At 43.1% G+C, this 24,638-nt stretch overlaps 1 protein-coding gene across 1 annotated transcript in view; it reads left to right on the top strand.

Moving 5' to 3' along the window:
• ADCY8 (adenylate cyclase 8) overlaps nt 1–24,638 on the top strand; it is a 225,457-nt gene that overhangs the window by 85,653 nt on the left and 115,166 nt on the right. The window contains exons 4-5 of the mRNA XM_065902994.1: nt 651–762; nt 13,392–13,519. Of these exons, the coding sequence (XP_065759066.1) occupies nt 651–762; nt 13,392–13,519 (240 nt within the window). The remainder of the gene's footprint in view (nt 1–650; nt 763–13,391; nt 13,520–24,638) is intronic.

Here is a 24,638-nt window from a genome sequence, read left to right as displayed (position 1 = left end):
ATTTTTAAAAAACATCTTAACTCTATGTGCCTGCAATTTGGGATAGAGTATATGTCATTGGACTGGAGATAATGTGGTTTTGCGTTCTTTTGTCCCTGAGTCCATTACGCTCTGTGTTCATGACATCTGCATTTGCAAGGATAATTCATAAGCCTTCATTTTGTTTTCCACAATAAATTGATCTATTCCTGGGCTTCCCTCATAGCTCAGTTGATAAAGAATCCACCTACAATGCAGGAGGCCGGGGTTTGATCCCTGGCTTGGGAAGATCCCCTGGCGAAGGGAAAGGCTACCCACTCCAGTATTCTGGCCTGGAGAATTCCAGGGGGTTGCAAAGAGTCAGATACGAGTGAGTGACTGTCACTTCACTACTGAAAACTTCCCGTTTTGGGTTGTTTGCGTCACCAGCACTCCACAGTCCTGCACAGGAAGAAGGGCTTTCTCTTGCTCTCTTGTCCTTCCTCAACGCCTGGGTGGACTCTCCGCTGAAATATTTGGTAAACACTGAGGTATACCTCGAGACTCCCCTGGCAAGAAGAGCTAACATCTCAGGCCACAGTTGGTTTGTTTGAATGGGAATGTTTCTCCCAAGATGGATTCAAATATTAATGTGCTCTCTTCCCCCTCCCCACCCCTTTCCTGTTGTCTAGTATTCTTTTTGCAGATGTTAAAGGATTTACCAACCTCTCCACGACCTTGTCTGCTCAGGAGTTGGTCAGGATGCTCAACGAGCTCTTTGCCAGATTTGATCGACTGGCCCATGTGAGTTGAATTTAATTCCCTCCTCGTCTTCACAGGAGTGACGGGCTGCATGCAGAATTAAGGGAGAAAGGGACTCAGTCTTCATCACCAATGTCATTACCGTTCTGCATCCTGACCCCAGACCTGGACCCCTGACCATTGTGCATTCTGGGGACTGATGTTAGTTATTTACGGTTTGTCAGATGAATTTTCCCAGCTGAGAGACAGCTGGTTGAGTGACAATTAAACCACAGTCCTTTTAAATCTGTTTTCCATTCTCCTCCGCCTGTGGCTGGGCTCCATCCAGATGCAGCTTCAGTGCTGCTTCATGCAGAGCCGACTGCCTACAGTTTCCCAGCCAACCCCAGCCATCTGGAATGAATTGGCCTCTTCTCAAGGACCAGTGAGCTACGGCCCATCCCACCACCATTTTGTTTGACCTAAGAGCTTGGGTTTTAGCCAACAGGACACTACCTTTCTTTTGCTGCTGGTTTGACTAGAGCTAAAATAGAGAACAGGTTAAAGAATATGAACGTTTGCCACCAAAACAAAGATTTCAAGTCCTCAAGCCACTCAAATCACAGAGGAATGTCATTGTCACACTGTATTTTAGCCCAGGTTTTGGATTCAAATTGGCATGACTTGACTTCCTGCTTTGTAAAGGATGTGTAGTAGTGCCAGTTTCACAGGCTGTTGTGAGAGTGGAATGAAACCTTATCATTGTTTTGTGACCCCATGGACTGTAGTTCACCAGGTTTCTCTGTCTATGGGATTCTCCAGGCAAGAATACTGGAGTGGGTTGCCATTCCCTTCTCCGGGGGATCTTCCCAACCCATGGATCAAACCCGGATCTCCTGCATTACAAGCAGATTCTCTACTATTTGAGCCACCAGGGAAGCCCATATGATTGTTAGGGCATCAAAATGTGCTATTTTAAGGTCAGTTCACTCAGAGTGAGGTCACAGAGATTGTCACAGAGATCCATTCATCCTGCATCTGAGCATCTATTAGGTGTTGTGTTGGGAATATGGGAATGACTGAAACACATTTTTTCCCTTCTTAGAGCTGAGTCTTGTCAGGGATACCTAAAGAGGTCATCAGTGTGCAGTGTGCTATACGCTGTGATGAAAGCAAGTCTAGAATCCCATGGGGACATAGAAACGATGTATAAGCCTTGGGTCAGAGAAGACTTCTGGGAGAAACTGATTCTTAGGCTGGGTCTTAAAAAGGAGAAGACAGATACAACAGAATACTACTCAGCAGTAAAAAGGAATAAACCACCATTACATATTACAACATCTGTGAATCTCCAATGCAATATGACAAGTGAAGAAGCCAGGCCACAGAAGGTTAGACACTTGGTGATTCCATTTGTAAGACATTCTACAGAAGGCAAAAATTACAGGGAAAGGGAAGGGATAAGTCATCGCCAAGTAGGATAAGGGATGGAGGGAGCAGATGGATTGGTTGCTCAGTCGTGTCTGACTCTTTGCGACCCCGTGGACTGCAGCACGCCAGACTTCCTTGTTCATCACCAACTCCTGGAGTTTGCGCAAACTCATGTCCATTGAGTCGGTGATGCCATCCAACCATCTCACCCTCTGTTGTCCCATGCACAGAAGCATAGGGTCATTTTATGCACAGAAGCGTAGGGTGAGGTGATTTGTGGAGTGATCTGGTTGTTCTGTATGTGAGCGTGATTGTACACATTTATCAAAATGGCAATTTTTATTATATAAAAATTGTACACCAATTAGGAGGTAAAGAACACAGGAAAGGTCAATGTATGCAGAGGAGAGAACAAAAATAAAGATGCTGTGTGTGTGAAGAACCAGAAGATATTTAGCATTGCTGAAAGGGGTAGAGGAGAGGCTAGAAAAAGAAGCAAGGACTGGCCAAGGACCTTGCATTGTAACCTGCAGCTACTGGACAGCTATTAAGTAGGAGGCTGACAGGAGCAGAAGAAGAGGTGGAAAGAGGTCTCCTTTCAGGAGAAGGGTCAGATTAACCTGAAGGCAGGAAAGAATGTACACCATTGCTTTTTATCGCTGCTTCAAGGATGGTTGGTGCCAGTTGCACATAGTTCTTCTACTTCATATTCTGTTTCTAAATATTTTTGCCCAAGGTGCTGAGAAGAACAAAAATGGCCCTCCAAAGAGAGCTGAGAGATATGATCAAGATCAGTTTCTGGTGCCACAGCAATCCGCATTGACCCAGATAAAGGATTGTATGAAAGATGCAATCCAAGTTGTTCAGTCAACACTGCCTGTGTACCTACTATGTGCCAGGAACCACGTGAGGCAGTGGCAAGACAGAATCAGCCCCTGCCCTCAGACTCTGCTAAGGGAGAAACAAGTCTGCCAACTTTGCAGGACAGTGTGATACAGACAGTGGGCACAGAAGTCCTGGTGGACAGAGAAAGGGACGGTCAGTGCTTGGGGTGAGGAGGGGGGTGGTTGAGCAGCATCAGGAGAAGAGGCCCTATGCAGACAGGGTCTGAGGAAGAGCAGGAGCTTTGCCAGCATCAGATTAGATAACAAAGCACCTTCCAGGCTGAGCCGCGATGCAAAGGCAGGCAAGTGTGAAAATGCGGAAGTGTGCTGCTTGTTTGGAGAGCTATAAGGAGCTCAAGATTACTGAAGCGTAAAGGGCATGGCAGACTGCAGTGAGGAGTGAGCTTAAAAAGGAGAGCAGACACAAGTCTGGAGGGCACAGTGCAACATTTAAGGAATGTGGACTTGACCTTGTAGCTCTGGCTTTTTACCCTAGCTACACTGTACACTGGGGTTCCCTCGTGGCTCAGATGGTAAAAAATCTGCCTGCAGTGCAGGAGACCCGGTTTCAGTCCCTGGGTGGGGAAGATCCCCTGGAGAAAGGAATGCCTAACCCACTCCAGTATTCCTGCCTGGAGGATCCCACGGACAGAGGATCTTGGCGGGCTACAGTCCGTGGAGTTGCAGAGAATCGGACATTACAGACTTCAACTTTCACCCTGTACTTGGTCAGGGTGAGGTGAGATGGCCGTGCATAGCCCATCAAGTCCCTGGGCTGCAAGAAGCTGTAGTCCTTCTGGAGCTTGAGTCATATTGAAAGATTTTTAAAAAATGAATATCAAAATAAATGCAGATAGACAATGGAGTAAAATGATTAATTTCGATCATATTAAACATTCATCAACTGCCTAGTGTACATTCTGTGTTACCCGGTGTATTTGCCCTGGATTACCTAACTTACAGTTAGGCAGTTCTTATAAGAATTCTATAAGGGAAGTTTTTTTCTTGTTCCCGTTTTGTAGAGCAAGTGACCAAGACTCAAAGAAGTCAAATAATCTGCCCAGGACCCCTGGTAGGTGGTGCATCTGTGATTCAGGCCACCTGAGGCCAGGTGCTGGCTTCTGACCACCGAGCAATGCTCCAGGCATTTTAGGAATGGAGCGAGATGTCAGAGATTTATTGTTATTCACACTGGACGACTCTGAAAGTTAGGTTTCTAGAACTTCGGCTGTGGGCTGGACTTCAGTTAACTTCAGTTGCACATTCCCTGCCTGAACCTCAGTTTCCTATCAGAATAGTGCTCAGTCATGTCCAACCCTCTGTAGCACCATGGACTGTAGCCCGCCAGGCTCTTCTGTCCTCCACTATCTCCCAGAGTTTGCTCAAATTCATGTCCATTGAGTTAGTGATGCCATCCAACCATCTCATCCTCTGTCATCCCCTTCTCCTCCTGCCTGCAATCTTTCCCAGCATCAGGGTCTTTTCCAATGAGTTGGCTCTTTGCATCAGGTACCCAAAGTATTAGTACTTTAGCTTCAGCATCTGTCCTTCCAGTGAATACTCAGGGTTGATCTCCTTTAGGATTGACTGGTTTGATCTCCTTGCAGTCCAAGGTACTCTCAAGAGTCTTCTCCAGCACCAAAATTCAAAAGCATCAATTCTTCAGCGCTCAGCTTTCTTTACGGTACAACTCTCACATCCGTTTGTGACTACTGGATGAGCTATGGACAGCTATGGGTTGGACTTCAATTAACTACAAATCATCTCTCTGAGTCTCAGTTTCCAAATCAGAATAGTAATGAGGGATAAATGAAACAACACAAAGTCTGGCTCAAAATAAGTCCTCAGCACACCCAGAAGTACTCAATAGTTCCCACGCTACTCCTACCCCATTTTCACCCACCCACCTACCCCAGGGGCATCAATGTCTTCTACTCTAGGGGATTCCGCTTGAGAAATCCTGCCAGTGAAAACAATTCAGCTCACCTTGGAATGCAAAAACCTACTTGAAATGCTTTTGCCTCCCAACCTCGGGCAAATCACTTAACCAAGTGTGTCACAGATTTTGCTTCTGTGTACAAGCAGATTAGACTTGCCTTTTCTCGTATCTTTTAGTATCAAAATTCTGTGGCTTTGTAATGACCTCTCCCGGCTGTGCCCGTAATTCTTTGCTGTTTTATGTCATACGTCTGACAGAACCCACTTCCCATGTAAATACCATCTACTGCAGCTGCCCATTTATTCACTGCATCATTAAGATACAGGCCAAAACTTCAAAGCTTTCTGTTAAAGATCCTCTTAATGTGATTGAGTTCCTCAGTGCCTTTGTGGTTCAGACTGCTCAAAGCAGAATGTTTTTGACTCTTTCTGGTGCCCTTAGCAAACTCTAGTAACTTTTGATCCTCGATCTTTAAAAAAAAAAATAGTTCATAACTACCCCTCTCCGTTCAAAATTAGGAATAATATGTATGCTATTATCAAGGCTTTAAAATTGTAAATTTAAAGCAACATCATTACATCTTAAACCTTCTTTCAGATTCCTGACAAAATGGGAAGCAACCTAAATTATTGTTGCAAGAAACAATTCTGGGATTTCCCTGGTGGTCCAGTGGTTAAGACTTCATGCTCCAATGCAGGGGGCATGAATTTGAACCCTGATGAGGGGAACTAAGATCCCATATACCTCAGGGCCAAAAAACCAGGACATAAACAACAAAAGCAGTATTGTAATGAATTGAATAAAGACTTTAAAAATGGCCCACATCAAAAATAATATCTTTAAAAAAGAAACTATTCCAACACTATGGAAAGCTTATCAATAGATTTTAAAGAATGAGATAGCCATTTCTGTACCAAACATGAAATTTCAAGACAAGTTTTTGCGTGAAAAAACACGTCTTAGATCTATAAACATGGTATGATCAGTTTCCTCTCCATGGATCACAGCTTTGTCATGGTGAAGGGCCTTGCGTAACTCAATGAAGCTATGAGCCATGCCATGCAGGACCATCCAAGATGGATGAGTCATAGTTAAGAGTTCTGACAAAACATGGTCCACTGGAGGAGGGAATGGCAAACCACCCCTGTATTCTTGCTGTGAGAACCCCATAAACAGTGATGCAAAGAGCCTCATGAACATGATGTGAAGAGCTGACTCATTGGAAAAGACCCTGATGTTGGTAAAGATTGAAGGCAAAAGGAGAAGGAGGCGGCAGAGGATGAGATGGTTAGACAGCGTCACTAACTCAATGGACATGAATCTGAGGAAAGTCCAGGAGATAGAGAAGGACAGGGAGTCCTGGCGTGCTGCACTCCATGGGGTCTAAAAGAGTTGGACATGACTTAGCAACTGAAAGACAAAATTGATCAATTTGTAGCTAAAGAGCATGAAAAATAGTGCATACATAGAAATATAGAAATGTTTGTATAAATGCACAGCAGTCTCTCAAGAGGGGAAAGGGGACCAGGTTTCTAGCGTGTGGTGTGTCTGAGGGGGAGAGAGTACTCAAGGAGACTTATCTACAGCTTTATTTTTACTGGGGCAATATATTCATGTGTTAATTTGTATAGTTACAGTTAGATAAAGTACCATAAAAATTGCCATGATTTCTAATATAACTTTTTAAAGTACATTCGTGGCACTAATGTTCTTGTTCTGAGAGTCTTTTTCCTTTTCATGTTTTGTGTGTTTTTTTTTTCTGATTACTAAAGCCTTACTTGTCCATTATGTAAATTCAAACATCAAAGATAGAGACAGCACATGGAACCCTCATGGTCCAGTGGTTAGGACTCCCTGCTTCCAATGCAGCGGGCATAGGTTCAATCCCTGGTTAGGGAACTAGGATCCCATATGCTGTGCAATGTGGCCAAAAAATTTTTTAGCTTTTTAAAAAAGAGACCATATAGAAACTATGCAACCCTATAATCTTCAGTTCAGTTCAGTCGCTCAGTCATGTCCAACTCTTTGCAACCCCATGAATCGCAGCATGCCAGGCCTCCCTGTCCATCACCAACTCCCAGAGTTTACTCAAACCCATGTCCATCGAGTTGGTGATGCCATCCAACCATCTCATCTTCTGTTGTCCCCTTCTCCTCCTGCCCTCAATCCCTCCCAGCATCAGGGTCTTTTCCAATGAGTCAATTCTTCACATGAGGTGGCCAAAGTATTGGAGTTTCAGCTTAAGCATCAGTCCTTCCAATGAACACCCAGGACTGATTTCCTTCAGGATGGACTGGTTGGATCTCCTTGCAGTCCAAGGGACTCTCAAGAGTCTTCTCCAAAACCACAGTTCAAAAGCATCAATTTTTCGGCACTCAGCTTTCTTCATTCTCTTACCCCTCCCTGATGATATAACCATCTTTGATAATTTGGTGCCTGTGTCTCCTCAATAGTACATATATGGTTTCCTAAATTCTCTGGATTTTTTCCCCAAGACTTATATCATATCAAAGCCATTAAAGTGAGAAGAAAAGGATTATATTAGGACTAACTGAATAAAATTTACAAGACCCTCACCTGACTTTATTTTTCTTTTTCTGTATCTTTTTTCAAAGGAACCTGGCTTTTTTAATGTGAATTTTTCAAAGCAGTTTCTGGTAAAAAAAAAAAAAAAAAAAGAAGTTGCCTGAATATTACTGTCAGATCGTCTGACAGCTCACAGGAATTGATCAGAAGAATGTGTCTGCAAATTGACAGAACTTGACAGATGAGAAGACAGGCCCTTTCATATTTGTATTTATATTTATATGGTGTTATTCAGTTGCTAAGTTGTGTCTCATTTTATGCGACCCCATGGACTGCAGCACTCTAGGCCTCCCTGTCCCTCACTATCTCCTTATTTATATTTATATATACATACACAAATTATTATTATATTTATGTGAAAGCGTTAGTCACTCAGTCGTGTCTGACTGTGTGACCTCAGGGACTGTAGCCCTCCAGGCTTCTCTGTCCATGGGGTTTTCCAGGCAAGAATATTAGAGTAGGTTGCCATTTCCTTCTCCAGGGGATCTTCCCTACCCAGGGATTGAACCCAGATCTCTTGCATTGTAGGCGGATTCTTTACTGTCTGAGCCATATATACATACACAAATGGTATTTATTTGGGGACCACAATTTTTCAAGAAGCTGTCAGCTTCACCTTTGTTTAGAAGGAAAATGGGCCCTTCAGATATCTTCACCACATTGTTCTCTGTCTGCTCCAAAAGGTAATAAACGGTTTTACATGTCTCCTTCCAAATCACATTTTGTCAGGAAATCTGTCATTCTAGACTCTGCCGCAATTTCTGTATTTTTCTAAAGAGAGCATGTAGCCCCAAAGTCAAACAGAGATGCTGTGAATTCCACTCTGCCTCTGACTTGCTGGATGACCTCCATTTCCGTAAGCCATCTGTGAAGTGACATGTGACTCAGAATGTGGTCATAAAGACCAGACAAGGTCAATGTGATGCCTTCACCACATAGCCTGGCATGTAGTATGTGCTCAATAAATACAACTCCCTTTCCCTAAGTTTTTCCAAAATTCTTTCACCTCTGTCTTCATGGAAAAATGACTAATTTGGGGCTGTTGAATATCATTTATATCCATATCATTATTTTTAGCCAGCTGCCCTGTGGCACAGTTTTCATATCTAAAAACACGCTCTGCTGTGTTCAAGGCTGTTGTGATACTCAGAGGAGAAAAGAGAAGGTATGGTGTTGAATGTGGAGAAGACTATTTTCAGATGCTAGCTGTCATTGTCATTGCTAGCCGACGGCCATGCTTGCTTTATTATTTGTTAAGGACAAGCGGATCATTGACTGAAGTCATATACGGCAAATTGAAACCTGCATATCAGTAGCTTCCATGACTTATCGAAGGTCAGACAGCTGATAAATTTGACTAGAATGGAGGTCTGATTTTTAGACCAAAGTGTTCCCTGCTCCACCCTTCCCCTCCATCCTCCCATGGTCAACAGGGAGGAAGATGTCTCCACTGCACCAGGTCACCAGTGGCCTGAGTCACTGTCAGCTCTGCCCAAAGACCATTTGCACATGAAGGGTGCCCAGCTGATGTCACCGGCCACTGCCTCCCAGCCTCACTGTGCTCCTCAAAATAAGAGCGAGGGGTTTGCTCCTTTGCAAACAGATTTTTAACATGTGGCCACTATGAGATACATATATATATATACACTCATATATATACATACACATATATATATATGTATATGAAAGCTCACATTTCTGTAGTGTGCATATCTATATGTATACAACATATATATATATCAATATATACAGTATATATATGTACAGTAATTGCATGTATATCTACACATCTGTAATACATACACAGAATTATAGTGCGTTTTTATCATTAATTTCATTTAGTGCCAAAAACTTTTCTTTATTCCAAGCATGTGTCCTTTTCCTTTTTTTTCTTAAAAAAGTTGAATGTAGTTTTTATTTTAAAACAGTTTTATCTTTATAGAAAAAAATTGTGAAATAGTACAGATTTCCAATGTGTCCTACATGCAAGTTTCCCCTATTATGAAAATCTTACACTAGTATGATACACTCATTGAGATTAATGATCAAATTTTGATAGATTACTATTAATGACAGTCCATTTTTCATTCAAATTGCCTTAGTTTTAAACCAGGATACCATATTTAGTTCTCATGTCTCCTTTAGACTCCTTGAAGATATGACAACTTCTCATTCCTTCTTTATGATGACCTTCACCATTTTATTTATTTATTTTAATTTATTTATTTATTGAAGGATAATTGCTTTACAGGATTTTGTTGTTTTCTATCAAACCTCAACGTGAATCAGCCATAGGTACACATATATCCCCTCCTTTTGAACCTCCCTCCTGTCTCCCTCCCCACCCCACCCCTCTAGGCTGACACAGAGCCCCTGTTTCCTGAGCCAGACAGCAAATTCCCCTTGGCTGTCTATTTTACATATGGTAATGTAAGTTTCCATGTCTTTCCTTACATCTCACCCTCTCCTCCCCTCTCCCCATGTCCATAAGTCTATTCTCTATGTCCCTTTCTCCACTGCTGCCCTGTAAATTAATTCTTCAGTACCATTTCTCTATATTCCATATATGTGCATTAGGATATGATATTTATCTTTCTCTTTCTGACTCACTTCATAGCAAGATCCTCTATGACCCACCTCCTAGAGTAGTGGAAATAAAAACAAAAGTAATCAAGGGGGACCTGATTAAACTTAAAAGCTTTTGCACAGCAAAGGAAGTTATAAGCAAGTTGAAAAGACAACCCTCAGAATGGGAGAAAATAATAGCAATTTAAACAACTGACAAAGGATTAATTTCCAAAATATAGAAACAGCTCATACAACTCAATGCTAGAAAAACAAACAACCGAGTCAAAAAGTGGGAAAAAGACCTAAACAGACATTTCTGCAAAGAAGACATACAGATGGCTAGCAAACACATGAAAAGATGCTCAACATCACTCATGATTACAGAAATGCAAATCAAAACCACAATGAGATATCACCTGACACCAGTCAGAATGGCCATCATCAAAAAGTCTACAAACAATAAATGCTGGAGAGGGTGTAGAGAAAAGAGAACACTCTTGCACTGTTGGTGGGAATGTAAATTGATACAGCCACTATGGAAGACGGTATGGAGATTCCTTAAAAAAACTAGGAATAAAACCACCATATGACCCAGCAATCCCACTCCTAGTAATATACCCCAAGGAAACCAAGGTTGAAAAAGATACATGTATCCCATTGTTCAATGCACTATTTACAATAGCTGGAACATGGAAGCAACCTAGATGTCCATCAACAGCACTATTTACAATAGCTGGAACATGGTAGCAACCTGGATGTCCATCGACAGATGAATGGATAAAAGAGTTGTGGTACATATACATAATGGGATATTACTCAGCCATAAAAATGAATGCATTTGAGTTAGTTCTGATGAGGCGGATGAACCTAGAACCTATTATACAGAGTGAAGTGGGTTAAAAATGCCTTTTCTTTTATAAAGCGATGGAAATAGTGGGATAGTTGGGTTGTTATTTTTGTATGTCGATGGACATTTTTCATACTTCCTTGGCAAAACGCAAAATTGAACCTTGGTGCAGTCCCTTGGGCCCATTGGTTGTCTTATATATATATGTATATATATGTATATAACTGTCCCATGGACTACACAAATCTAGAAACTGTCAGAACCAGTGAGCTAGGTCTGTCTAGTTCCATTCTGGCCATCACAGTCTCGAGTGTGTTAGAAGAAACAAGCAAAGGTCTTGAGTTCCCCTTTTTGTTGTCTTGCAAAATTAGTGGCACTGGAGCCGCCAATAGATTAGAAACTACATGCTCCTAAAAATAACCGTGGGATGCTGTGCATGCTATCAGCATTCTGAAGATCACATCTGTTCCCGTTTGGGAAGGTTGGCAAGACCCTGGAGATCTGATGCAGACAGGGAAACACCAGAGCCAGTTCTGGTTCTCTTTTCCCTGTCTGGTATTTGTTTTTTTTTATTGGGAGAGTGATTTCACTCGTTACCCAAACATAATGTCCCAACTGCTCTTCCGCTTAGGAAGCCAGCATGGTGCTTTAGAGCCTGTAGTACCAGGGCATCGGTGTGCTCCTGGCATCTCAGCAGGCCCCTTGGTGTCTGCAGTTCCCCTCCTCCTGCCCTTGGACTCTGGTTTCCGAAGGAGAGCCACTCACCCACAAAGCCCTAGACTCATAGGCTTCCAGGGCATCAAATCTAGAGAACACCTCACAGGTCATTGAGTCCCAGGCATCTAGCCCAAGGGGATCTAGAGGGACTCTACTGTGGTCACAGAGATGTGGAAGAACTAGGACAGGAATCCAAGTCCCCATCACAGAGACGGGCAGTATTTTTAGTGCCCCATCTGCTTGACCTTCTACTAAACCTTCACACACATCATCTTCCTTCATCTTTACAATCACACAGTGGGGTCCTATTTTTTTTTCTTAAAGACCTAATTTTATTTTATTTGTTTTTAAACTTTTGGACCACATGGCCTATGGAATCTTAGCTCCCCAACCAGGAATTGAACCATTGCCCCTTGCGTTGGAAGTGCAGAGTTTCAACCATGTGATGACCAGGGACATCCCTGAGGTCCTAGACCTATCCTCTTTTTATAGATGAGGCAACAGAGGCTCAGAGGTTAAGTAATTTATCTAAAGACACACTGTAAAGATGAGGTGGGGGTCTAGGATTTGACCTGCTACAGTGGAGTTCCTCTGCCGGCTTTCTTTGCCCCAATGCTATACTGTCCCAAGTTCTCTGTCCTCTAAAATCTGCAAAATCCAGCCTATTCCAGTTCAGTATGAAAAGATGCATGGTTTCCTAGATGCCTGTTGTTCTCTGAAACTTTGTAAGAATCATACCTTCAAGAATGTGAATCCACCAAACAGCTGTGTCCTGCTTCTCACTGGTGAAGTGATGAGGATAAAAACTATACCTACCTCAAGGTTGTCATGAGATTCATTCCATTTAATATATGATGCATATTGTTGTTCTTTAGTTGCTAAGTCATGTCTGACTCTTCGCGACCCCATGGACTGTAGCCCACCAGGCTCCTCTGTCTATGGGATTCTCCAGGCAAGAATACTGGAGTGGGTTGCCATACCCTCCTCCAGGGGATCTTCCTGACCCAGGGATCAGACCCAAGTTTCCTGCTTTGGCAGACAGATTCTTTACCACTGAGCCACCCGGAAAGTTCATGGTGCATACTAGGGGCTGTTATTAATCACCTTTGTGTCAGGACAATGGTTACCTTATGACAGATAGGTGCTCAACTGATGTTTTTATCAATGAACAAGCATATGAATTAATAAATGAATGGAAGTATGTATTAGACATAGTCAGTCCCTCTTATTAAGGTGCCAGTACCCTAGTTGGGAAAGGACTTTATATATATAGAGTCGAAAAGGTTGGTATCTTTAAGTGATTTATATATTTAAGTGCTTGTTTTGAGCTAGCAACAACAGCAACAACAAAAACTACCAGTCCAAGGACATGTCCTGAAAGGAAATGTATAGTGGGAGCAGGACTCATAGGGAAACACTGAATACACATGTTGAATGCCCACTCTGCCAGGTCCATCCATACAGTGGGTATTGAGATTAGAGCCCCGATATGACTGTGTATCTGTCAGGCTCAAAATCCACTGTTTTTCCATGACTCCATTCTGCCCCTGATACCTTCAAACATCCCCTAATTTCCTGGGAAGATGATAGCAGCTTTTCAAAAGTAGGAGCCCCTGATTCCAAGGTGCAGGCCTCTTGACCCAGCTTCCCTCTTTCCCAAGCCTTTCAGAAGCACTTACCTATCTGCTGACTCAATCCTTTCCCGCATTATGCTTTTCAGGAGCATCATTGCCTTCGTATTAAAATTCTGGGGGACTGCTACTACTGCGTTTCAGGACTTCCTGAGCCCCGGCAGGACCACGCCCACTGCTGCGTTGAAATGGGCCTCAGCATGATCAAAACCATCAGGTAACTTGGGATCTTCTTCCTAATCCCGGGCCTTTGGTGGGCTTGATGGAAAAGACCAAAAGTACCCTATCTATCCTTTACGGTCAATTGTGTATGTTGCAAGGTGGAGTTCTTTGACTTATTTCGTGAAGATTTATGCCCATTAGTTCTCCCGTAAAGCCAATAAACCTGCTAGTTTCAGTCTATTCTAGATATACTTCCTTTTCATTATTTGTTCAACAAATTTGTATAACCAATGTTCCTCTGGGGATACAGCAAGGAACATGATGAATGTAGGGCTTACCTTCAGGAAGATGACAGTGCAGTGGGAGAGATAATACATAGACAATTTCAACACAGTACAGTTCGCTCTGAGATGAATCAGACCAGCGTGGTTGGGGTGATAGAAAACCAACAGTTTGTGCAATCTGGGGTGCTGAAGAAGACTTTCCAGCCTACAGATGTCTAAGCTGTTACCTGAAAAGTAAGATGTTAGATTCTGGAGGTGGAATGGAGAGCTTGGAGAATAGGTGGCCGTGTGCATAATTTGGCATGTGGTGCCATGGCAGTTGGTGAGGTCTCGACTGGAATGTGGTGACAGGCAGGCAGCATCCTGGGACCAGCCAGAACCTGCAGGGCCTTCTCAATCACGTTAAGGGGTCTCAGTAGCTCAGCTGGTAAAGAATCTGCCTGCAATGCAAGAGAACCCGGTTCCATTCCTGGGTGGGGAAGATCCAGTATTGTTGGGCTTCTCTGGTTGTTCAGCTGCTGAGGAACTTGCCTGCAATGCTGAAGATTCAGGTTCGATCCCTGGGTTGGGAAGATCCCTTGTAGAAGGGGCCGGCTACCCACACTGGTATTGTGGCCTGGAGAATTGACAAAGAGTCAGACATGACTGAGTAACTTTCACTTTAATTTTATCCTAAGGTCAACAGGAAGGGCAACCAAGGGTGTCTTCATGGGTGTGTGACAAGTGCTCTTGGCTTTGGTCAGTATATCTGACAAATAGAGATTTAATCAAAGGGGCATAAGTTATTGAGGTCAAGGACTTTAGAACTAGACTGTCTGTGACTGTGGGATAAAACCTCAGTGTTGTCAAAGATCCTTTCAAGGTTCCAAAATGTTTGCAGATCCTCCAAGCATCACATCCTCCCACAACCACAGCAAAGGCAGCAAAGAGAGGACTCACAGGCAGAAATCTCCATGGCTTGTGCCTTGTCTTCTAAGAGAAGAAGGGTATTGTTGAAAACAGACTGGAAGACTCTCCCTGTGAACACACACTTTCATCGTATGGTCTACCTGTTGCACGTGTGATGCTTGGGAGTGTTAGTCTGGGTTAAAGTCATCAAAGACAGCAACCCACACCCCCATGCACACCCTCCACTGTAGGCTCAGCTTGTCTGCTGGTTCCCAAGACCAGTCCAGGTACAGGCAGGAGTTGGAGGCTCCCTCTCTATTACAATAGAAGCTGGCTGTGACCAACACCATGTGCCTGGCCTTTCTACCTGCTGACAGATCCCTGACTTTATTCAGGTTTCAGGCAGAAGTCTGTTGACATTGGGAAAGGCCGGGAAGTCCCCTAATTAAGATGAGGGCATAGAAGTACTTTTCCTACATACGATCCTGTCCCACTGAAGCAACCCTGGTCATTTCAAGACTGAGACTGACATCACACTCTGGGTGGGCAGGTGTGCCCCCTGGGCAGGCCTTCAGGGTCCCACCTGTGGAACCAACCATGACCAGGGCCGGGTCAAAGCGGTGAGGTGCTTAGCCATGAGGTGTATGGAGAGAAGGCTTCCCTGGTAGCTCAGTAGTAAGGAATCCACCTGCCAATGTGGGAGATGCAGGTTGATCCCAGATGGAGAAGATCCCCTGGAGGAGGAAATGGCAGCCCACTCCAGTATTCTTACCTGAATAATCCCATGGACAGAGGAGCCTGGTGGTCTACAATCCATAGGGTTGCAAAGAGTTGGACACAACTGAAGTGATTTAGCACACATGCATATATAATGAAAAACCCCACCATCACAAGCCTTAAAACCAGGTAGGCCAATGGAAAGAGACTGGGGATGTCCACTTGCTATTACCTCTTCTTCTACGGAGATACAGATGTTTCTTCCAAGAGGGACCATAGAGAAAGGAGTCCACCACTTCCTACCAGGGTTCTCTTTGATCAGCCTTTCGTAGATGGGAAAGGCTACAGATGCTTCTCAGCTGTTAATCCATATGCTTGAGAGTCTTGCCCTGAAAACTAGGTTGAATTGTGATAATGTGTTGACTGGTTTCAAGGAGGCAATGGGCCCGAAACCCAGAAGACCCAATGTCTCATACCAGCTCTGCATCTGATGAGGTCTCTGAACTCTGTCAGTCAATCAGTAGGTCAGTCAACAAATAATTTGTTCAGTTCTACCATGTGTCAGATACTGTGCTAAGTCCCGGAAATACAGTGATGAACAGGTCTCTCCTGGGTCCCTCTCTTGTCTGTGGCTGCCCATTAGAGACGTTCCTTGGATTGGTTGTCTATGAAATGAGGAAGTTGGATTAGATCAGCTCTGAGGCCTCTGCAAGTTTATGACTTATCAAAATCAAGTGTAAGTAGCAAAACCTTCTACTGACTTTCTCTCTTCCTTTAAATTTGTGTGAAGATTAAATTGATCAATAAAATTAAGAGCCACTGAGTCTTTGTTGAGGCTCGTGGGCTCTTCACTGCTGCTCACGGGCTTTCTCTGGTTTTTATGCGCTGGCTTCTCACTTTGGTGGCTTGTCCTGTTGATGAGGATGGGCTGTAGAGCACGCAAGCTACAGTACTCGTGGCACGCAGGGAAGTTGCTCCACGGCATGTGGGATCTTGATTCCCAAACCAAGGATCTAACCCGTGTACCTTGCACTGGCAAGCAGACTCTCAACTAGTGGAGCACCAGGGAATACCCTACTTAAACATTTTTTAATGATCATCACAATCAAGTTAATGAACACATCCATCACTCCACACAGTAACCTTTTTATGAGAATGCTTAAGACCTACTCTCAGTGAATTTCAAATATACAATAATTAATGTTAACTATAGTCATCACGTTTACATTAAAACCTCAGAATCTATTCATCTTATAATGAGTATTTTTACCCTTTGGCCAACATTTACCCTGTTCTCTACTTCATTGCTAACTCCTGACAACCACCTCTCTACTCTGGGTCTATTGGTACAACTTTTTTAAAAGAAACAGTCCACATATAAGTGGACTTGTCTTTCTCTTTCTGGCTTATTTCACTGAGTATAACACCCTCCACATTCATCCAGGTTATTGCAAATGGCAAGATTTTCTTCATTTTTAAACCTGAATAATATTCCAGTGTTTCTGTGTGTCTGTTTCTGTGTGGAGAGAGAGAGAGAGAAAGGGAGAAAGAAATGAGGGATGAAAGGAAAGAAGGGAGGGAGAAGGAAGGAAAAAAAGAAAGAAAGAATATTCTCTTTATCCATTCATTCACAGACTTTCTATAGGAGTTTATAACTTGAACTTGAGTAGAAGGTATACTGCAGAGATGACATTGCAGAAGAAATGAACATTGATTGTCAAAATGCTTTAAGAGTCTCAGAACATTACCATTTATCTTCTGGAGAGGATCTTATCCCTCCTGACCATTTTAACCAATTTAAAGTGTCCTTTCTGAAGCTTTGGAGTGGGACACTGAGATTTGGAGGGCTTGAAGTGATTCAAGGACTTTCTCTTGTTAGTTTATTAAGTACAGCTTTTACTTCCTTTAGAACAAGACAATTCAGGAGGGTGTTTTTTAACTGCATGAGTCAGAGTCTATTAATACTCCAACAACTCCTTGATTATAATGTGGGTGACTTGAGGTCCAGCATGAATTCTTCCGGTTACCAACAAAGCATGGTGCAAGAAATAAAATACGAGCTCTAGAATTAGGCAAACCTTAGTTGTAGTTGGCTCAGACTTGTAGAGTTTCCACTCCTACTGTCAAGTATTGCACTCTGAGGAATGACCAGCAGACAATATTTGCACCTCCATGTGTGGAGAAGAAAATTCCAGTTCTATAGCTTTACCAAAAAGTCAAAAATCTTAACCAACCATCACTTAGACACAATGCAACTTTGTATTCAGCCCCAAAGGCACTTGTTCCAACTGGAAAACTCCAAAGAAGCCATTAAGTCTAGAACCATACTTAACATTATTTGCATACGTTGTAATGTCGATAAGCCATTTATCGACTGGTATCCTCAGGCTTGATGGCCACCCTGTATATTTGTCATTAGAGATGGATCCCTACTGAGGTACTGCCCCCGCCTTGTCAGGCTTTCTTTGTCCCCCTTTTTGGCATTTCCTCAAGGAGTCGGAATCCCAACACCAGTCCCCAGAGTACAGACTGACAGTGAGGGGCTGGTGCTCTGATGGTGAGATGGCATCTGACCCCAGCAGCTTCAGTCGTGTCCATGTTTGGGTGAGATTTATAACTCCTGCACAAATGGCAAACCAACGCTCAAAATGGCACTGGGCCTTTATTCACTGATCACTCCAAATATGTTATAGGGATTCTCCTTCCATCACACACTAGTGGGAACAGAGAGCTGGAATCTGGAAAGCTGGGATAAGCATGCTACTCAGAACACCGGAAGGCTTCCCAAGGAAACAGAGTCAAGACTGTCAGAAGTAAAAGCGTAAGGGAACGGTTTCCCCATCTATGTATCTCCACAGTGATCCTTTTCACTGAGATCCAAAGTTTTTTTCCTAAAAACAAAGACATGGGTCTTCCCTGGTGGCCCAGTGGTAAAGAATCCACCTTGCACTCATGGGATGTGGGTTTGATCCCTGGTCCAGGAAGATACCACATGCCTTGGGGCAGCTAAGCCTGGGTGGCAACATTAAGACCCAATGCAGCCAGATAAATTTTTTTTAAGTACCTTTAAAAAAACACAAGGCTGTGAAGAAGGTTACCCTCGTAGTTAAGAATGGCAGAAACCACGTGTGTGTGTGTGTGTGTGTGTGTGTGTGTGTGTATGTATATATGCTTATGTATGCAACCCACTCCAATACTCTTAACTGGAAAATTCCATGGACGGAGGAGCCTGGTAGGCTACAGTTCATGGGGTTGCAAAGAGTTGGACAATACTAAGCAACTTCACTTTCTTTCGTATGTATTGTATATATGTACATGTGTGCCATGTGTGTATATGTGGCGTGTATATGTGTGTATGTGTATGTATGTGTATACGTATGGTGTGTGTGTGTCTTTGTGAGATATGTGGATTTGCATGAGTATATGTGCACCTATGTGTCTATACATGTGTGTTCACGGGTATGTTGGTGCATGTGTATGTGTGTGTGTGAAGGATTTGAAGCAGGCTTCATGGTCACTATAATTCTAAATTCAGTCTGTGGAGTTAGTGCACAGATAGTTGGTGACCTTTTGAGATACCAGGTTTTATCCCTCAGGCGATTGTAAGTCTCTGACACTTAAAGTGGGGAAGTGTCATGTTCCGATCTGGGCTTGAGGAGGGTAACCATGGAGATGGGTAACTCTCCCCAGTTGACTCTGGATGAGAGAAAACAGAGGCCCAGGGGAAGGAAACTGGTTGGGAGATATTTTTATAACAGTACAGGAAAGAGGAGTAAAGACCTTAAATAGAGCAGTAAGTGAAATAGGAAAGGGTTATAATCCTCCAAAGCTGAAGCCCCCAAGAGACCCTCAAGACACCATATGTGACCTAGAAGTTTAAATCAAATTTTATCATCATAGTAAACTTCCCTTGTCGATTGATAATACTCTAAGCATTTGGACAGGGTTCTAGGCTTCCCTGGTGGCTCAGATAGTAAAGAATCTGCCTGCAATGTGGGAGACCTGAGTTTGACCCCTGGGTTGTGAAGATCGCCTGGAGGAGGGCATGGTAACCCACTCCAGTATTCTTGCCTGGAGAATCCCCATGGGCAGAGGAGCCTGGCAGGCTACAGTCCAAGGGGTCACGAAGAGTTGGGCACATTTAAGTGACTGAGCACACACACACCACCTTATTAGAGTTTTTGCTGGATGTGATCACAGCAATGGCTCCCTGGAAGAGTGACTTGTAAGGGAACATACTTGATCGTGAACTGCAGTCAGAAGACATAATATGGTTCCTGCTTCTTCACTTCTCAAAGCCTGCATGACCTCTTCTGTGAAATGGGAACCATAAGAGCCCTAACTCAGGGTGTTCTTTTGAAAATTTAAATACATAGCATGCATTTATCACCAGAAAAAAAAATTTTTTTAATAGAATCTTAACAATTAGGGCTGAGTTTAGACACTGGAAAATTGGACTCAGTTAAGTTACAGAAATCTGTTCATTTCTTAGGGCTTCTAGTCTAATAAAATAATAATAACAATAACAATAAGGTTTAATGAACACCTACTCTATGCCATGAACTAAGTGTTTTACATGTCTTCACTCATTTAGTCCATATAGCAATTCTAGAAGTTAGGCAGGGCTGAGAGCAAAATATTGAACAACTAGTGATACTATGATCTCTGAAGAATAAGATTTAGCTTCAGGACCAAGGACCAGGCTTGATCACTCAAGAGCTTTTGTGTCACAGAGTTTTATTAAGGTATAAAAAGGGACAGAGAAAGCTTCTGACACAGACATCAGAAGGGGCACGGAGAGTGCCCCCCTTGCTAGACTAGACAAGGGAATTATATACTTTTTAATTAGTTATTACAATAAATCAAAAGAATGTCTCAAGGTTGTAAACATTTTACCAGACCCACTCCCACAATTTACATTTTAAGATAACAGGATTAGAACTCACCAATAGAAAGATCTTACCAGACCCACTCCCATAATATACATTCTAAGATATCAGGATTAGTCAGAAGGTTTTCAGGAAGGAGAAACTGTCCTCAAACAGGATACACTGTTGTTACATAATCCTTAGTAAGGAGTTTAAACTGAGTTGTTTGTTGTGTAATCATCAGTTCCAGGCTTAAAGAAAAAAACGTTTTAGGTGACTAATACTAAGGAATGTAGTGGGGAAGGGTGATTGTCCTTTCCTCCTCCTTGAGAATTCCAGACCCCTATCTCCTCTTTGAGAGCCCCAAACCCCCCTCTCCTCCTCAGAAACCCCAGACTTCCTATCAGCCTGCCTAGGACTTGACTGTCTCACTAGTGTGGCTACAACATGGACAAATCAGACTAGTCAGGGACGTCCGTCTGAGTGGGTGCTAGCCATAAACAATCAGTACGGCTGTGTGGGTACATCCTGACTCACCTCTGGAGTTAGGCTCCTACCTTACCCGTGAGGAAGCTGGAGCTTAGAGAGTTTGTGTAATTGCCCACAACCACAGAACTAGTCAGTAGCCGAACAAGGGCACCAATCTAGAACCATCTGCCCTCAGAACCATTGGTTTTAACCATGACAGCATGATACATCTCATCTCTGGATTTCTGGAGTTCTTTCTGATGCCTGCAATCTGCTATTGGCACCCAAAGGGTCACAGGGTAGCCTAGGAGGTGTCATATACATCCTTAATAAATTATCAGAACTGCCCTTGAGAGGGAAGAGAAGTCAGTGAACCTCTGACAATCAGAAGATCGTAAACCTTCATCAAACCTCTTAGTAAATGTATTCCATCAGAAAAAATAGTTGATTTTAGAAACATGATATTAGCTGGGTGAATGGCAAAAAAAAAAAAAGGTGATTGAATGTAGCTTTATTTCTAATGAAGCATTTAATAGCATCTCATGGATGTCTGTTCATAAAATTAAATTAATTAAAATAGGCCTAGATAATAGTTCCATTAAGTAGATTGAAAAGTGGCTCCAGGTGGCACTTCTTCACACACCCTGGCTCTATTTCTGGGGAGGCTTGATAGCTTATAAGACACTAGAGCTGAAGGTAGAGTCTGTAATATGCAATATCTTTATTAACGATCTGCAAAGGCTCCCTTGATGAAACTTAATGAAAATTTCGGAGCCTGATCTTTTCAGTGCAGTTGCTAAAAAGACATGGAATGACACCAGAATGTCAAGCAGAAACTGGCTTGTCCCCAACGGTTAATTGGAGCAAAGGTCTTAATCCTTGTGGTGGGGTTGTCCTGCCAAGCAGCATGGCAGGATGAGGAATGAAAATCAGGATTTATTTTTCTTCCCTTAAGAGGCAGGAGTGCCCAAGCCTACTGCATGCCTCGACATCTCCTCCTTCTTCCGTCTCCCTCTTGAACTTCTTTTTCGCTTTTTCTTTCTCTCCCTTTCTCCCTTGTCTGTCTCTGTCTCTCTGTGTAACTTTCTTTCCTTTCCAAACCTCTTTCTTACCTTGATCTGAAAAGTCATTGGCTACAGCATCCACAAAGCTGTAGTTCTCTTTAAAATGCAACAGAGTTGTCTGTAATGCGTGAGCAAGGGTTCTTTCTGCAAAATTATTTACAGTGGTGAAGATCAAATCTATTTAGTAGCAATAGTTCATTAAGCTAATATTGATTGAATGCTTACCACGTGCCAGACGCTATATTAAATAACCTTCCTGACTCACCTTGCCTAATAGTGACCACAGCCCTGTGAGGTGAGGAAACTACTGTCTCTTTCTCCAGTTGTCAGAGGAGGAAAATGAAACTCTGATTGGATAAATAACTTCCTGTCAATGACGCACAGCCTATTAGTGGCAGGGCAAAGACCCTGAGGCATATTCATCTGAATCCCTAAATGTCCAAAGGCAGGGAAATGGTTAGATAAATTTTTGCATGTTACAAAACAGGGAAATGAGGAACCATTAGTTGCCATGGTTTGCGTTAGTATTCCAAGGCATAGGAAAGTGCTTGTGATTTTAAAGTAATATGCATTGTAGAGTACACACACACACACATACACACACATACACATACACATGTGTGCGCACGCGTGCATGCACAAGCACATCATTTAGGGCAACCTTAGTTTTTTACATCTATTTTTACAGAGAGAGAAAGACATAGAGCTCAGTGTGGGAAATAGGTGGCTGGATCCTTTCTCTTGCTTTTCTCTCACGGGGTTCACACTGTTTTTGACCAGAAATCCTGCTCTAGATTCTCCCCTTACCTTCCCACTCTCAAAAGCAGGAGGGTGATCTTGAATGGACTACGAGGAGTGGTCAGGTGTCCGCGGAGCTCTCAGCCTGCAGTCTGGCATTCTGAGGGCCGATCAGGACCTGTCACTTCCTGACCTTGAACGAGAGACTTAACCTCTCTCCGTGCCAGGCTCCTTAGCTGTAAAATGGGGAGGGGGGGGATCCTAATTCAAGTTCCATAAAGACAGAAACAGATTTTCTGCTTTGTCTATTTGGTTCCCTGCTTATATCTGCAGAGGTCTTCAAGAAATCCTTGTTGGATGAATGAATGAGATAAATGGATAGGATATGTAGTATCGGGTGGTTGTGAGAATGAAAGGAGATCATGAAGTCAACACAGAACATGAGCTCAACACAAAAGAGATATTGAATACGTTTTAACTCTCTGGGAGCCTCAGTTTCCTCATCTGTAAAATGGAAGTTTATAATCCTGATAGGCATCTACCTATCAGAACTGTTGTGGGCATCATATGAAGTATTTTATGAGACTGCAACTTCCATGCTAGGATAAGACATGGTAGTTTTTCAACTTTTTAGAAGCAGATGAGCTGCAAGGTTTGTAAGGCAAGCTGACTCCAGCGTCCAGTAAAGGCTGTGGAATAGATCATGGTGGAAGGCAAAGTCAGGCTGCATGACCAGCGTGCTGACAGCCCCCACCCTGACAGTGAGTGACTCCTGTGCTGCCTTCAGTGAACTCAAAATTCTGTGGAAGGGGGCTTGTCATAGGTCTGCTGACTTTGGGAATTAATCAGCAGAGACTGTGTCATCCATCTATTGGGCAGAGCCAGATTAAACCTCAGTGGTTCAGGTACCGCTGAGGATGGCTTCTTTTTCAAAGTAAACCATTCCGGGTAGTAGAAGTGGACCCCTGGATTTAGACTCACACCCCCGGGGTGAAATTCCAGCTATTCCACTGCTATACGTGTGACCAAAAGGAAGGAACTTCTTGGAACTCGGTTTCCTCAGTTCTAAAATGGTGCTGGCAATGGTACACAGAGTTATTGTAAAGATAAAACTTGACACTTGCACAGAACGCCCCGCCCAGTGACTGTAACTGACTTCCTTAACTAACTCCCACGCTCTTCCTTTTTTTCCAGCATTTCAATTGGAAGAACATTTCTAAGGTTCTTCATCTTTTACCATATACCAAGCACTCTTCTTTAATCGTTCAGTTACAGGAAATAACATCATCACTTTTTTATGGTTAACTGCTGCATCATGGGTACCCCTGCTTGATCTAGAGCTACAAAAAATTTTGTAATAACTATTAAGTGGAGTCTTTATTTCAAAGAAACCTTGATAGAAGCCCTCTATGCAAAGAGATGAGAGCAAAGCTACTTGAATTGAAGGGGGAAGATGTGGAGATTCTCCCCACTCTCCAACTGGCAGGGCTAAAGGCACCTCCATGGTTCCCCTGGGGCTCTTAGAAGCAGCCAAAGGCTATAGAGAAAGAAAGATTTTGTCCATGAATTCAATAAGTACATCTGAGCACTATGTGCTAGGGGTTAAGAATCTGCCTGCCAATGTAGGAGACATTAGACATGGTTTCAATCCCTGGGTTGGGAAGATCCCCTGTAGAAGGAAATGGCAACCCACTCCAGTATTCTTGTCTGGAGAAGCCCATGGGCAGAGGAGCCTGGCGGGCTACAGTCAATGGGGTCCCAAAGAGTCGGACACGAATGAGCATCTGAGCACACAGCACACACTCTGTGCTAAGTGCTGGGCATGTGGAAATGAAAGATGGTACCCCTGCCCTCCAGAAGCTCAGAGTTTATGGAGAAGAAAGGGAAGATAACATGTTTATAAGGTGAGCGATCTATAGGCATTTTTTTCTCTATTTGCGGTGATGAAGCACAGCAAAGCATCAGTGTGGCTTTACTTTGGAGAAAATAAACAAGACTTGTAACTCAGAGCAGAATTCCGTCCATTTTAGTTTCAAGGATATTCAGAGCACTCCTTTAAAAACTGGTCTTGAAACACATGGTATGTGTTTGTAGTTCTATGCCACCGCTGGGTAGCCTTTCCAAAGAGGGTCACTGTCTGTAAATTA

This window comes from Muntiacus reevesi, chromosome 12 (assembly GCF_963930625.1).
Source record: "Muntiacus reevesi chromosome 12, mMunRee1.1, whole genome shotgun sequence".
Taxonomy (NCBI): domain Eukaryota; kingdom Metazoa; phylum Chordata; class Mammalia; order Artiodactyla; family Cervidae; genus Muntiacus; species Muntiacus reevesi.
The sequence above is the reverse complement of the archived record's forward strand: the minus strand, read 5'-3'. Positions and strand labels throughout refer to the sequence as shown.